The sequence below is a fragment of the Bos mutus genome, chromosome 1, assembly GCF_027580195.1.
Source record: "Bos mutus isolate GX-2022 chromosome 1, NWIPB_WYAK_1.1, whole genome shotgun sequence".
NCBI lineage: Eukaryota > Metazoa > Chordata > Mammalia > Artiodactyla > Bovidae > Bos > Bos mutus.
The window spans coordinates 133,002,791-133,018,577 of NC_091617.1; the positions used below are offsets into that span (position 1 = coordinate 133,002,791).

The 15,787-nt window shown below is 46.6% G+C and overlaps 1 protein-coding gene across 1 annotated transcript in view; it reads right to left on the minus strand.

The window, feature by feature from the left end:
• The window catches only part of EPHB1 (EPH receptor B1), a 462,138-nt gene that overhangs the window by 79,520 nt on the left and 366,831 nt on the right, over positions 1 to 15,787 (minus strand). The window contains exons 9-10 of the mRNA XM_070385976.1: positions 15,600 to 15,664; positions 2,539 to 2,661 (exon numbers count right to left, since the gene is read on the minus strand). Of these exons, the coding sequence (XP_070242077.1) occupies positions 2,539 to 2,661; positions 15,600 to 15,664 (188 nt within the window). The remainder of the gene's footprint in view (positions 1 to 2,538; positions 2,662 to 15,599; positions 15,665 to 15,787) is intronic.

Consider the following 15,787-nt stretch of genomic DNA (forward strand, 5'->3'; position numbering starts at 1 on the left):
GAGCTGGACGCTGCTCTCTATTGGCCCCAAACTTCGCATTTGCCTGTGCTGTGAGATGTGTGAACAGTGAACAGTGTGAATGTTACTGGCCTGTTTCTCAACAAGACTGTCAGCCTTCTGGACAGGAGAGTGTCTGTTCATCTCTGGGACTCAACATCCACAAGCAAAAAGTATCTAATAAGAGCATGTTGAGGGAAGGAGAAAGGAACAGAATGAAGGAAGGGGAAAGGACTTCTGATTCTTCTCATGTTGTGTTATCATTTTGGAACCCGGATTTGGTCCCCTGAGCTGAATCTGCCAGGTGGCTAAGGGAAATATTGCCAACTACACTACAAATGTTACCTTACAAAATTCTTTTTTAAAAAAACTCAACTCACACCAGCTCTTTTAGCATAAAGTGAAGTCAAGCTCAGTGAGGCAAGGAGTGGAAAAAGCAGGAGTGGTGACAGAGAGGAAGAATCGGAGGACAGAGAGAGACTGACTCCAGCCAGGAGTGTCTCCTGATGAAACTGCATCAAGTTCCACATAGTGAATTCACATCCACAGGGATGAGCTGTGCAATTACTGAATTGCAAGCAGATGGCTATCAGGTAGAAGGCAGTCAGCAGCAACTGGACAGAAGACTTTATCCCAAGCTACCGGGCATCTTCTATACTGCTCCGTGTATCCATCCCTCCCCAGGACCAGGTAAGCCACGGCAGGGACTATGTCTTCTCTGAGCAGAATGCACAAACATGACAGCATCAGCAAAGGCTACCCAGAGATAGAAGGTGAAGGTGGGCCATGGATTGTCCCTTTATAGGCATCCAGCAGTTGGTGAGCTCACTCCAAGCTGACCCTCCTCCCCGGCAGGGTCATAAAGTGAGAAGGCTCTTTGCTTCTCCCCTGAAGAAGATGGGAGGGGGGCTGACATGGGCTCTCTGGGATGAAATGCAGTCCAGAATGCATTGCGCTAAGCACTCGACATAAATAACAACATTAAAATCACTAGCTCCATTTTCACATGACATAACAGTAATGAACAACACAGAGGAGCAGGTACGAGATCAAAGCTTTCACTTTCAAATTTACTGGAGAAATCTGAGTCCCTTCAAGTCATGCAGCTTATCTGGGATGCAGCCTTCTAAGGCATGATCCTTAGGTCTGTCGGTATCTAAGGGGGAAGAGAAAATTATCTGCACAGAAGTGAAAGTCGTGGTTCAGTAACATATTTAATGAAAATCAATGGGAAATACATATAGACTCATGTGGATCAGATTATGGTCAGCTGGCTGGAACACGTGAGAGTTTGGTAGAAAGAGGGTCATGTGTCCTACAGGGAGGGTCCAGCACCCACCACAGGGATGCCATGAGGTTGGAGCTCTTTTAGAGGGAAATCAGAGCAGGAGAATGTGACTTAATGGGGCAAGCTTTCAAATGCGACTTCCAATTTCACAGATGGCTTTTTGACCCCTCAGCACATTAAGAGAGGCAGTGAATGGGAGGAGGGTGACTTTCCTCCTAAAGATAATATACGGAGTGGCCGTCTGGAAGACTTTGACTAAACATATTTTATGGAGCTTAAAATATTGGAAGAGGCAACCCCATAGCTCTCCAAATATTGACATGAAAAAAAGCACTTCCAGACATAGGAGCTTTGGGAGTACACAGCATACGAGTGAAGAGAGCCCGAACAATGTCTAATCCAATTTAAAGAAGAAGAGAAGACAAAGAATGTTGTATAAGGAACCAAAAGTAGGAAAGAGGACACAAAGCAAACACATCTTTTAAGAAGATTCAGAAAAGACCACAGAGGGGGCACTAAAGAGATTATTTCCAAAGGAATGATATTTGGGGATATTTTCCTCATTTATATCAATAAGGCTGGATCCATTATCCAACTGACTCAACTATTAATCTATTAAAGGAAGATGAAAATGCTAGACCAGCCTTTAGGTAGAGTGTCCTGATAGCATCTCAGACAGTTATTCTTTGCTGGGCTGGGTTTGTATTCCAATGTAGATGAGAACACGCATTTCTTGGGAGGGAAGTCTGTCTTATATTACCATCCATATCATGGATCTTTTGTAGAAAATATGGATATGGGTGAGTTTTCTTCTAGAAATAGTGGTCCTTCTTTAGTTCATCATAGTCTGTCTCCAAATCCATGTATATCAGAAAAGGAAAACTGGAAGTGTGGGAATAAACTTTGGCCCGAGGCCATGGAGATACTGGAGTCAGTGCTTGGGATACTAAGTTCAGCTTCTAAAAAGAGAAGTGCATTTCCCAACTTATCACCCTATTTCTCTCTCTTTATTTGCATTTGGTGTTCCATTTCCAGAGCTATTTCTGAATCTTTTAAAACCAGAGTTGACTTCTCTGCAACACCAAATAAGCTTGGACACCATGAACAAGGTCCCAGAAGATCCTTAGACACATATTGTAGATGGCTTAGATGCACCTTTGGGGGAGAAAGATGATAGACATCACCCAGAGTGGTGAAAGAGGATGTCTAGACACCAAGAGGGCAGAAAGGAGGGGAGGGAAGAAGAGCCATACCTGCTCCGATGACCTCTTCGATTTTCACAAAAGAGACATCAATCTCCTTCGCAAACTCCCGGACAGCTTCGTTGGGGTCCTCGTAAGTGAAGGGGTCAATGTAGATCTTCATCCCTGGGGAGCCTTTTTGGAGGAGATAAGCAGGGTTAACATCCCAAAGAGGACACAGCAGTCATTAAGCACTGGCTGCTGTCCCCAGCAGTAATGGTCTGGCTGGGTTGGGGGCGCCTCTCCTACACGTCCAGCTGCCTCACTTTTCCTTGTTGGATCTCCCTGTCTCCCTTCCCTCTGGGCCATGCTAGCCTGGTTCTCTGTCCTCTACCTCTCCTCCATATTTTCTGTGTTTGAGCTCTTGATGAAATGTGGAGCAGATTACTTATAAGTGACAGATCGGGACCAGTTCCCACACCAGGCGCTCATAGAAGGCAAAGAAGCTGATTGATGCCAACCAAATGCATTAGCAGAAAAGTGGTGGTAAAATGGCAGGGCAGATATCAATATTTATCAACTTGACAACTTTCCTGAGTGGAGGCCACCGTTAAGGTTATAACTGACAGCAGTGTCCAGGGCTGGAAGAGGTATGAGGATGGATTAAAAACAAAAAAAGGAATGGATATTAGAAAAACCTCAAGATAGGAGTGCCAAGCCAGTAACCAGAACAGAAAACGTGAAGAGAAGAGCATAGAAAATACTGAGAGAGAAAATTGTAAAGTCTACACAGAATAAATGAGGTGGAATGAAAGAAGAAATGGTAATTGAACCCCCATGCCTTCAGACACAGTGAAGTATGAAAAGTGAATAAAATGGTGAATGAGAAATACATAAAGGAATATGGACTTTGTCACTGATGTTTACAGCGGCAAGATAAATAGGTGCGCACGGGGACAAAATAGAGAATTGTCATTGCAGAAAAAATACATTCGAAAAGTGGAAGAGAGGGGACAGAAACAGGAAATGGAGCCCAAGAAACAAATGGATTCATCACAACGTCATTTTTCACCGTGTTGGACGTGTCATTAGGCAAGCATGGAAAGGGATTTCCTGGGGGTGGTGAGATGGGAGGTGGGCTTCAAAGGCTGAACAGAACAGTCTGGCATGGCAGCCTTGTGAAGAGCAGTCGTTTTCCCTTTCCGCTGCTGTTGTCTGGTTCCTAAAAGAGGCAGGTCATCAGGGCAAGCAGGTGGGGAAAAGCCCCCGTGCCGTGGCTGCGGCTAAGGTAACCTTAGGTTCCCTGAGCTTTGTCCTCTCAGCACACACTCCCCACTGCAGCTCCTTCTCAGCAACTCCCAGCTTGAAAACACAATTTATATGTGTATAAATATATATACATATATTATGATAATTTATATATTATAAATTATCACACAATGACATTTCCCATCCAAAAAGTTCTGGTGGCTCTACGGTGACCCCAAATGAATGTTGCCCTAGTCACCAGGTCAGGCCAGAGTCTAATCCAGATGGAGAAGGAAGATGCAGCCAAGAACTCAAAGCGGAAATGTTTTTAAAGCCAGGTACCCCACCCAGAGGAATTACTTTTTCTGAAATTTGGATTATTCCCAGTCATGAAATAAAAGCACTCCAAGTGTGCTAGACATCAATCAAAATGCTCTTTGAAAACTTGGGGATGACAATGTTGACTCTGGAATCTATTGATTGAACTTTGAACAAAGAAAATCCTCATCTTTATGATAGAATGTCTTAATCCCTGGGGCAGCGGTGGAGAGAGAATGGAAATTTTACTTTAATAGCAGTGGACAAAGGGAAAAATAGAACTAGAGGCTCATCTCTTTCTCCTTTGGTCTGGAGAACAAGTAAAGAGCAAGAACGAGCAAACCGCATGGATGCCTAACAACCCTGACCAGCATGTTCAGGCAGTCTCACTTGAGGTTTCTTCAGAAGCAACGACTTAAGATAAGACGTGAAAGCAAGTAGGTGGTGATCCCTACTGGGATTATCTGGGAGGTGATCCCAAGAAGTGCCTGCAGGTCAGTGGGCAGTAAGGTAGGACGGAAAGGCAGCCTAAGAAAAGCGTGCCCTCAAGGCACTTACCGCCTTGGGCTGTGGGTAACTGACACAGGCTTAACTCCCCACCCCAAGGAACCTCTGAGATCACAAGCTTCAGAGTCAGCTAGGGTGGCGTGAGCTGGAGTGGCGCCACACGACTCCCGTCAGTCATTGGCTGGGGCCTGCTCTGCCTGCTGTGCAGCTGGGCTGGAAGGGTCCAGGGCCAGAGAGGTGCTTAGGTGAAGAAACACAGATGCTTTAGGCGGAAGTTGGCCCCTGTGTGCTGGAGGGCTGAGCACTGGAGACAAGGCCACAGCAAAAGACCCACTCAAAATGCTAAACGGGTGGCAGGCCAGTGTCGACAGCCTGTGACTTCTCCCCAGTTCCGGACTGAGATGAGAGAAGGCTGAGAGGCCAGAAGCGGGGATCCCAAGGTGAGGTCAGAATTCTGAAGCCTATCTCTAGCTGGGCATTTTGCAGCAAGACCACATACATCTCTTCTATTATTTTTTTCTTCTACCGAAGGAGGCGAAACACCTTCCTCCAGGGGCAGCTGTAATATTAAAGACCACATTGTAAGTGACATATCTAGCATGGTGCCGGGTGTACAGGGAGGGCTCACAAGCTGAAACACTCATGATTACTATCAGTAAATTGTTCTAGGAAGTGTATGGGGAGGTAGGAAGCTGGGGTGGTGGGGGTGGGCAGTGTTAAGGTTATATTAGTTACTTTAAAAATACCACCTTGTTATTTTGGATTAAGGGCTTTTAAACGATGTGTGCTAAGCTGTCCTACAGGAACTCTTCCACAGAAACTAATTAAACAATCTAGAATGCGCTGTAATAAATGGTTTGCAAGTAAAGACATATGTAAGGATGAATGAGAGAGGATTCTGAGTTAATGAGCTCCACAGATATTGGCCCTGATCAGTTCTGGGAAGGAACTATTCCCAGAAGGGAGAGTTTCATCTCTTAATGGTGCCAGGATTCATTCAGGCCAATGATGTCCGGGCAAATGTATCTTCATGGGAGAAAGTTCACCTTCTAATCACTGTCTGGTTTATTCATGAGCAGGTGTGCTACCTCACTGGCATGTGGAATTAAGGGGTGTGTGTGTGTGTGAGTGTGTGTATGCATGTATATGAGTGCGTGTATATATGGTGTGTGTGTGTGAGCAAACAAATGTATATCCATGTATGAATGTGTGTATATGCGTGCATGCACACAATGTCTCAACTGCTGCTCTGGGCCAGGCATGGGCTTTGGTCATCACCAAAGTCTTTCACAAGAAACCGAGGAGAGCACGCAGCCTAGGAGAGCTGATGTAATGTCAGTTTAGAACATCCCGCACCTATGCAGGGTAGGAATCGGTCTTTGTTTTCCCGAAACTGAGGGTACGTTATTAGACTGAGGCAGGAAAACTGAAATCAGAAGTCTAAAATCGATTCAAACCCAGTTCTTTTGCAATGACAAGGGTCTGATACAGTCAGCCTAGGAATGGCCCTGGCTGGACTCCTCTGCTGAGGTGGTCTCTATTCCTAAGTCTGGAGAACCATTTGGCTGAACATGTGCTCTAAAGGCTCTCCCTGCATCCATCTTATCCCTGGATGACACATCTTGCCAGACCGCTCTCCCGCATCACAACTACCCTTTTTCTAGTCCCAGAAGGAGACGTGGGGAAAAAAATGCCTTCAGCTACGCAGAACAGGTCATTTGTCTTTTGGCTCATTTTGTGTTTCTGCATAAATCCTGCATCAGCCTGTTCCTGCTCCCACTTGCCAGTGAGCAGTTTTTAATTATCAGGGAAATGGTATTTAGTGCAATGAATCACCAGACAGTGAACAAGGAATTCACGTCAGCTGCGGAGTCGGGCACAGCCAAACATTTGGAGACAGGGCTCAGAAAATGTTCTCAGATTGTGAGTGTTGGGGAAATATTATTAACGGCAGTTACAATAATATCAGATGTAATATAGCTCTATAATGTAAGACATTTTATAATGCTCCGTTCAATGCTTCTCATTATTATTAGTGTTAATATTGCAATATTTATAGTATTTTATAGTTTCTGGTTATTTTCATTATTTTTAACATAGGTTATATACCTTTGGCACAAAAATGGTATGCACAGATCTAAACTGATTGATGGTGCCAAGAGAGAGAAAACTCTTCAATTTTATCATTTTCTAGCTTTCTAATTTCTATTGAAGGTATGATTTGCAGATATGTTTGTTCTTTGCTCTCAAAATTCATTTAAGCTATGATTAGGGTCACAGCCTGGATGGCTAAAGCTTTAAAGGACCATAGTCCCAAGAGATCTGCAAAATCTTAAACATGAACCAAGGCTTTAAAGATACTAAGTTTGGGGAAAAAATGACTCAGCCACTATCCAGAGCCTTCCTACGTGGTACGGAGCAGTCCGTGAAGCATAGGAAACTGCTGGCTATGGCTGGAGACTCTGGATCAGGAGATCAGGATGCTCTCAAAAGGGAAGAGGCTGGGACAAGTTTGGGGGATGATGTCAGATTGTGGGGTGTATCTAAAATGTCATCTTGACATGTTTGCAAGTGCCAGGGTCCCAGGACAGGCGAGCATAGGCTGGGAAAGGGCCAGTTCTAAATAGGTGGTAACATTTGGGTATTAACAGTGGAAGGAGAATCTAAAATGTCATCTTGACATGTTTGCAAGTGCCAGGGTCCCAGGACAGGAGAGCATAGGCTGGGAAAGGGCCAGTTCTAAACAGGCGGTAACATTTGGGTATTAACAGTGGAAGGAGAAGATGGAATGCTGCCATCCAGTCCTCTTGCACATTCAGAAAGTACAAAAATGGTACCATGAACATTTTGTGGGTCCCATGACAGAGGCCTCAGGGGTGCCAGGAAGAGCCCAGTGCCTTCCTGCTGGTGGAAGATTCCTGGAATCTCACAGCAGGGTCCAGAAAGCTAGTGTATTAACTAGGCTGTTTTCAGTCTTTGATACCTTGTGTCCCAGCAGATCTGATGCAGCCATGGAGAAGGTGGAAAGCTGCCCCTCCTTTCCCACTCTGGAGCCAAGGCAGACTTTGCCATACTCGTAATTCACCTAAATTTAGTCCAGATATCTAAGCACAAGAGGGAAGCTGTTTAGGGGTTCCTGGGAGGGACCTCAGCCAGTCCTCTGCCTCAGGATGTTGATCACTCCTCATTTTCTCAGTGGCAACCCGTCACCCAACTGTGCCAGGGACCGTAGGAGCCACAGGGAAAACAAAGCTCGTGGAGCTCTCAGGTCACTGAGACATGAACTGGGGAGCAGTGCTGGAGAGTCTAGAGTCAGGAGCCCACAACTGGAAACGAGCTGTAAGCGTAGCAGAAACCAGAAAAGGCAGAAGACTGTGGATGCCAGTCTCAAAGTCAGACCAAAAATGACAGGTCACATGGTCCTTCACTGATGAGGGACAAGCTTGGAGTGTCACAAGGCATAGCTCAGAGTGATACCTGCCATTGCATGAGTGAGGAGAGTGTGGCCAGCTTGAGTGTGGAAGGAAGTGGGGTCCAAGGTGGAACACTGCTGATACACTAGTGGGAGGGCCTTGACTACCATCAAAGGCATCCGATTGCTGCCACTGGACACACAGAGCTGACAAATGTGCCAGCAGCAGGGGAGGGATGTGCTGAGAACAAGACATCGGGGAGTTCATTTGGCTGGCAGCCCTCACCACTCCCATGCATTGTTATGAGGATGGGGCTGGAGGCTGAGAAAAGAGTTCTGAGGTTGTTGCAGTAATTAAGGTGCAAGATAACAGTTTTTAGCCAGAGCCTCACAGTGACAACAGCAGAAAAAGCAAGAGAAATTTCAAAGGAAAAACTGACAGCACTTGGTGAGCAATTAAAGATGAGAAAGAAGGAAGGACCAGAAGAATCTGAATTAATGTCAAGACTTCCAGAATCAAGTGGTACTATTAACTACATGATGCACTTTGGGAAGGAAACCTGATTGTCCAGGAAGTTTGCACACGTGGTTTTAGACTTTGAATGCATGGACAAGACATACGGGTGCCTAGAAGTGAGTCTGAAAACTCAGAATAGAAACAGAGCTGCAAGACTGGATGTGGAGTGCTGGATGTGGGGGACACGTGAGTGACAGCCGAAGCTATTGGTATGAAAGGCTAAGGAATGGGCAGTTTCCTAGACCAAATCTACCAGGAAAGGTGGACGGGCACTAGAAACACTTCGCTCCACCTGCTTCTTGGGACCAAGGCCAGGAAAATGGGTGGATGTCTTTTTCCATGAATGAATGGAGGTCATGGGTACCCAGCCAAGGTTAGAGGAAGAATCCAAGACGGGAGCCCCAGGGTGGGCAACAAGCCTGGGGGAAAAAGCACCGAGTCTGAGGAAGCTCTTCATTCAACCTTCTGTTTGGGGGTTTTACCACATTTCAAGATTTGTTCTTAAAAACACAGTCACAGCCTAATATGTGTCTCTAGGAGAACAAAAGTGGATCACAGGCTACTTACTCCTTGATAGAGAAAGGTATTTCTGGAAAAACAGTTTAACATGTCTCTACTTCTTGGGTATCAATGACTAAGACAGGAATGTCCTTCCAGACAAGGCCCCCTGTCTCTGGGCCACTGAAGTCCTGTCAGGAAGCTGAGGGCAACAGCCTAGGAGCTGGGGACTCAAAGAGTTAACCAGGTTTCTAGAGCTCTGGCTTAGAGCCAACAGCAGCCACACAGGTGAAGCCAGTTCATTAAATTTATTTGGCATTTAATAAGCACCCACTGAACACTCAGCCACCTTTTGCACCTGGGGGCCTTTCCTCCTCTTCCCATAGGCCCTCATTTACTTGTTCAGGTACCTCCAGGACAGGCAGCCAAATGCCCAGTCTGTCTCCCTCCTCCAGGTATACCTGACCTTCACCCTGGTGTCCAGGGTGATTCCCAGCACACTGGATGCTGTGTTCTGTACGGTTGGGAAATCCCTCCCACCCAGAGTCAAGCAAGCTGGAGCTACAGGAAATCTTGGAGCTAGATGTGCTTCTGGGATGAATCAAGTCCAGTGTCTTACCTAAAGCAGAACTCCATTCTACAGCATCTTTTACTGAGATCTGTGTCTGTGAGAGCAAAGAGCTCACCCCTCTCTCCACAAAGCAGCCTGTCTCTGCATGGACAGTTCCAGTTTGGGGGGCTGTTCTTACACTGAATCAAATTTGGCCTACTTGGATCTCTCACTGATGGTTCCGTTTATCCTCACAAAGTACAACAGCGTCGCCTTTCCTTTGCCATGATGGTGTCATGCTTGGTGATGACCCCTAGGTCCCTCCCTGGATGTGACAGTTGGACCATAAAGAAGACTGAACATCAAAGAATTGATGCTTTTGAACTGTGGTGCTGGAGAAGACTCTTGAGAGTCCCCTGGACAGTGAGGAGATCAAACCAGTCAATCTTAAAGGATATTAACCCTGAATATTCATTGGAAGGACTGATGCTGATGCTGAAGCCCCAGTACTTTGGCTACCGATGTGGAGAGCTGACTTATTGGAAAAGATCCTGACACTAGGAAAGATTGAGGGCAAGAGAAGGGGCCGACACAGGATGAGATGGTTGGATGGCATCACTGTCTCAATGGACATGAGTTTGAGCAAACTCCAGGAGACAGTGAAGGACAGGGAAGCCTGGTGTGCTACAGTCCATAGGGTCACAAAGAGTCAGACATGACTGAGCAGCAGAAAAAACAAAAACAAAAAAACAAAACAAAAAAAAAACAGGTCCCTGCCTGCATTCCCCCAGCACCAAATCAGTTGGTGTCTCTGAGGTCATGACTTGGTACCCTCCATGGGCCGGCTGCTTTGTTGACAATATCCTTCTTGACATGGGGTCCCCAGAACCAAGAATGTCCCTTTAGATCTTTCTCACCAGTGCAGAGGACAGCATGTCCATGTATTACCTCCTCTGATCCAAACTTTAATCTTGACCACAGAGTCAGACAGACCTGAGTTTAAAACTTTATATGTTGCAAATCACTAACTCCAAGACTCTGGACAGGCTACTGGATTTTTATGAGGCTGTTTCCTCACATGTGAAATCTACCTCATGGGATGGTTATGAGGATTCAATTAGTTACTGTGCTTAATACAGTCAATGCTCAAGGTGAAGGCTCTGGGCAGTATTTTCCTGCTTTAGTGGCAGTGCTTAGCTTTTTTACTAGTTTTTTTTTTTTTTATCACTCCTTTTAAGCATGTGATCAAGCAAATACATAAACTTTCTCATACAAACAGATAGCAAGTCAGGTCTCCTCCTTTTCTTACTGTTTTATTTTTGTTTTAACCAACACTAGCTTCTAGATTTATCCCTCTAACATTTTGTCTTGCAGATTTCAAATTAGCATTCAGAGCTGTTGGATAGTTCTGAATTTTGATTCTATCTTCTGTGGTGTTACTTATACCTCCCAACTGTTACCTACAAACTTGATAAGCATCCCTAGGTTTGCACCTGGCTATGATTTTAAAAAACAATCAAACAAACAAGAGATTGAATTGGACAAGGACTAAGATAAAATTGAGGACTCCCTCCCTGGCTGACAGACTCACTAACCTACTTTCTTTCTGTATGAAGACCAGCTCTGTGCCCACTTTACTGTGCTTCTTCCGCTTAGGAGATCATCAAATATTTTGCCAAAATATGCAATGTCTTGCAAATGCACAGCCCTAGTAAATAAGATGAGGGCCCCATGGTGGTGGTTTAGTCATAAATCGTATCCAACTCTTGTGACTTCATGGACTGTAACCTGCCAGGGATTCTCTGTCCATGGTAGTTTCTAGGCAAGAATAGGAGAAGTTGGAGTGAGTTGCCATTTCCTTCTCCAGGGGATCTTCCCGACCCAGGAATCAAACCTGGGTTTCCTGCATTGCAGGCAGGTTTTTTATCCACTGAGGTATAAGGGAAGCCTGTATAACTTTTCTTAATAATAACTTTTAAAATAACCCTGTATTTAATCCTTAATAATCCCCAATGATCACTGAACTTAGTTTTAAATGCCCTGTACGTATCTGCTTCCCAGCTTCTTGGGTGTTTGGCAGGGACTGAGCTCACACTTGAGGTCCCTGTGTTCAGTCCTCTTGTCCTGTGTGGACATTAACGTGTGCCAATCTCTTATTTTGGATACATATCTCATTTGTTTTCAAAATTTCTCAAAGCTTAATAAAAATAGCTCTGTGATTATAACTGCAGTTGCCTGTAACACGGAGATGATTCTGTTAGGGCTGCTTTCTGAAAACCCTTGACCCCTTCCCAAGCCCTCACCTTTTCTCCCCACTTCTGCTCACTCCATCCATCTTAGAATTCAGTGCAGTGTTAACTATCATCCAGTGTGTAGTTACCCAAGCCTTATAAGTACCTGGTAGCATTTCCCAAATGTAGCATCAACTGGAACTTTTCTAAAGATAGATTCGCAAGCCCACCTGGATCATCCCATCCAGACAGTTTTTAGTCAGCCAGCATCTTCTGAGGACTGTCCCATGGAAACCATAAGAACTTGCCATCTGTCTGCCTCTTTCTAGACATGGGAAACCCCCACTTACCCACTCATCCTTGAACATGAACCACAGGCTCCCGGGCTCTTCAGCTTAGCATCTGGCACCATATCCACGCACTTCCTCTTCCCTACCTGCCTTCCCTCTAGTCACTCTCACCCCAGTCAAATCCCCCTTTATAAGTCCATTCTCTGTGCTGCGGGCTCAGAGCCTGCCCTGGAAAGCACTTGATATTCTCAAATTGACAAGATCTGTTGCATCTCCACATGCTAGAGAAGGCATTACATTTGCCAATATTTCTATTATGTTTCCTTCAGCCTTTGCATCAGCTTAAAAAGCTTAAAAATCTGGGAGGACAGATGCCAGCAGACTCTGTATGAAGCCCTGTGACCTGCCTGCAGGGAAGGCAGGCAGGGGCCTTCTTGGGTACTGATGAGTGAGGCTGGGGAGCTGCTGCAGGCTTCTTGTCCCTTCCAGGGCAGGAAGCGCTGAGATGTCCAGGTTAGCATCCACGTCCCCCCAGTGAGGTGCATGCATATAGGTAGCCCAGGAATGGTTGTGTGCACACTTTCAGATCAAGTGCATCCGCCTTCCTGCCTCCTGCAGTAGGACCAGAGGAGGAGCCAACAAACCACCATCTAGGACTCCTGAGATTGGTCCTCATGTTCTGCCTTGCTCCTGGCCTCCAGGCACCTTGAGCTTCTGCAATACGGAGAGATGATGGGCTCTGCAGCCAGGTTTAGAGAACGTGAGGTCCATCTCTGCCACCCGTGAGCTGCAAGACCTGGCAAAGTCACGGAACCTCCCTAGATTAATGCCTGCCACCTAGAGTGGTTGCCAGGGTTGGAGGAGTTGAAACGAGCTACCAGAATAAAGTTCCCCATGCATGGCACCGGGTAAGCTTTCTATAACTAATTATTCCTACCCTCCCCCACCTCGGGCCAGGTCTGTCCTCCATCAGAGCCTTGAGTTTCCTATTCTGCTACGTGTGTGCTGTGTCTTCCCCAGCTCCACATCCCTTTGGCTGGTTCTCCAACAGTAATAGCATTAGTCAGAGTGACGGATGTCCATGGGAGAAAATGCACTGATGCAATTCAGTGCGTGAGGCTATGAGTTCAGAGAACCAGAGTGCGGGAGAGGAGCCAGATTTCAGGGACTGGGTAAAAAGAGGAGGGTTATTAATAGAAAGAAAGAGCATTTATAAAAGGAGGACAGATTTAAAAAGAAGACAGACTTCTAAGGCAGCAGAGGGACTGAACTCTGGTGCAGGAAGAACTCTGTGTGCCCAAGTCCTGGGGATGAAGACTGCACAGCTTGTCAACACTGTGTCCTCAGCCATCCTCAGTGGTTTCTGCTACTGAGGACTGGGTGTTGGGTCTTCGGCAGACCCTGAGAACCAGGGATGCTTGATTCTCTTGGCCTTAGAGGTGAGAATTCCCCAGAAGGAGTCTGTGAGCACTTTGGAAGCCTATCTGTGCATGTGGGTGACACGTGGCAGCCCAGGAAAGCCAGCCCTCCAGAGAAGAAAGTCAGGTCTGAGGCTGAAGAGGCCAAAAAGGCAGCAAGATGCACCCCATCTTGATGCTTGGGAACTCTCTGTACCCCCAGTGAAGGGTATAAGGTTTAACTTGCATGCCTTTAAAAGGAGGGGCTCCCTCCGAGGGTATCCCATTCTCACTATGGGTGTCTTTAGTTTTCAAAATGGCATTCCTCCTTTTGAACCCAATTTTGTGTCCTCTGCTTTGAGGTGGACATGGCCATCTTTAAATGTTTCTTTCATCCAAAGAGTTCAAAGGATGCCAAATCTGAAATTGACTGCATAGTGGCTCTCAAGGTGGCCAGGCATCAGCCCAGAGCAGGGAGGCGGGGTGATGTCAGAACCCCAGGAGGCAGAGGCAGGGAGGCGGGGTGGTGGAGATAGCCCCCCAGGTAATCCTGATGCACCCTGGATGGGGCACCTCCATGTGAGAATCACAGACAAATCAAAGTTTGTGTCCTTAGGAAGCTAAAGACCTGCCTGGAAGGGAAATGCGTCAGTTTATATTAAGTGAAAGTATCTGAAGATTTTGCTTTGAGGTGCAAAATCAGAATGTGAGGACAGGAGAGAGAACACATTAGGATTTCCCTCTAAAACCAGTGACGTCTGGTTAAATGGAGGCCCAGGTGGCCTGCTGGGGGAGAGAAAGAGGGACAGATGGACCTGGAGTGTTGCAGGAGCTGTGTCTGTAGCCTTAGAAGGGGGCTGCTCTCCCAATCTCCCTCCCCTGACCCCAGTTTGTGTTGTTGAACATGGGTGTCAGCTGGACCACCCTGAGAGAGCCTCAGGGTCTCAGCCGGTGCCCAGTCCACAGCCCCATCCCCATCATGACTTAAAACAGCAACCCAGGTGCCAGGGGCTTAGTCCTTTACAGACCCTTGGTAGGTTCTTGGTCTTGGATTGAAAACCCTGAGGAAAAAAGCCATATCTACAGAGCAACCTTTGCAGAGCCCCAGCCTTGCCCTCACTCTAATACAAACTCCTCCATGGCGAAACTGCTATGTGGTCACCCCTGCATCACTCTCTTGCCTGGGGTCACCTCGGGTGAGAACTTTTACCTCGGACCCCATGTCCACTCCCAGAACCACCCAGAGAAGGCCTGCCTATGGTGTGTGTAGACAGAGCCTGTTTTCCATGCTCACCACCCAGGGAGCAGGGAGAGGGCGCTGGTACAGCCACAGCAGCACTGAGGTGAGATGCAGCTCACGAAGGAAGCTGGAGACACAGAGGGCAGAGCACACAGCGCCGGGGCAGGTTTCTGAGTGTGTCCGTGGAATTTGAAAGGAGTTATTTAGAAACAGCATGTCTGCTATGAGGATTTAAGCATTCTGCTTCCTGGAGGCAGGAAATAACCCAGCTGACCAGTGGGGACCTCTGCAGACCCTGCAGTGCTGTCATGACACACTTCAAAGAAGAATTCCGACACAGGACTTAACATCACAAGTCGATAAAGGGAAATTTTAGTTATGAAAATATTATATATAGGTTTTGAAAAAAAGAGAGTAGATAATGAGTGAAAAACTTTTAAAGACATTGCTTAAAAGAAAACACTTGGGAGATATCCCAACACTTTGGCCTCTTGGGCTCTGTTATCTTTTTAATTCCCTCTGTTCAAGTTCTCTGGCTTATCTGTGAATTTGGTTAACACATTCCCCAGCCGCCCCATTGGATAAGATAAGGCAGAAGATGTTAATAGAGAACCCTCCATCTTTTTCCACTGAGTCTGATTTCAGGATTCATTGACTTGCTAAACCCAATCTCCCTGCATTCCGTGTCCTCTATGGGCTTATCAGTGAGGAAGATAATCTACCTGCCAGGCATCCAATAAGTGCCCATGATGGGTGGACACAGATGGGGTGGACAGCCTTGGTCCCTGGGGACCCAGCCTCTGGGCACTGGTGGCTGGGAGGGGGCTTGCAGTGGGGACGGGCCAGTCTGCCTATAAGGAGCCCTCAAGCACTTGCCTTTTGACTCCGGAGCTCAGGTGGTGAGTGGCTCAGGATTTCTACTCACCTCGGCCCGTGCTGTAATGCTGGAGCTTATCACTGTACACAGCTTCTTTGCTGTAAGCACGTTTCCTGTGGACACAAGGGAGAGGAGCTCTCTCAGCCAGGGTATATCCACACCACTCTACTCCCAGGACCTCCACCCAGGCCCCCTGTTCTGATGGGGGCTCACCCGGGCTTCTCCTGGGGTTGGGA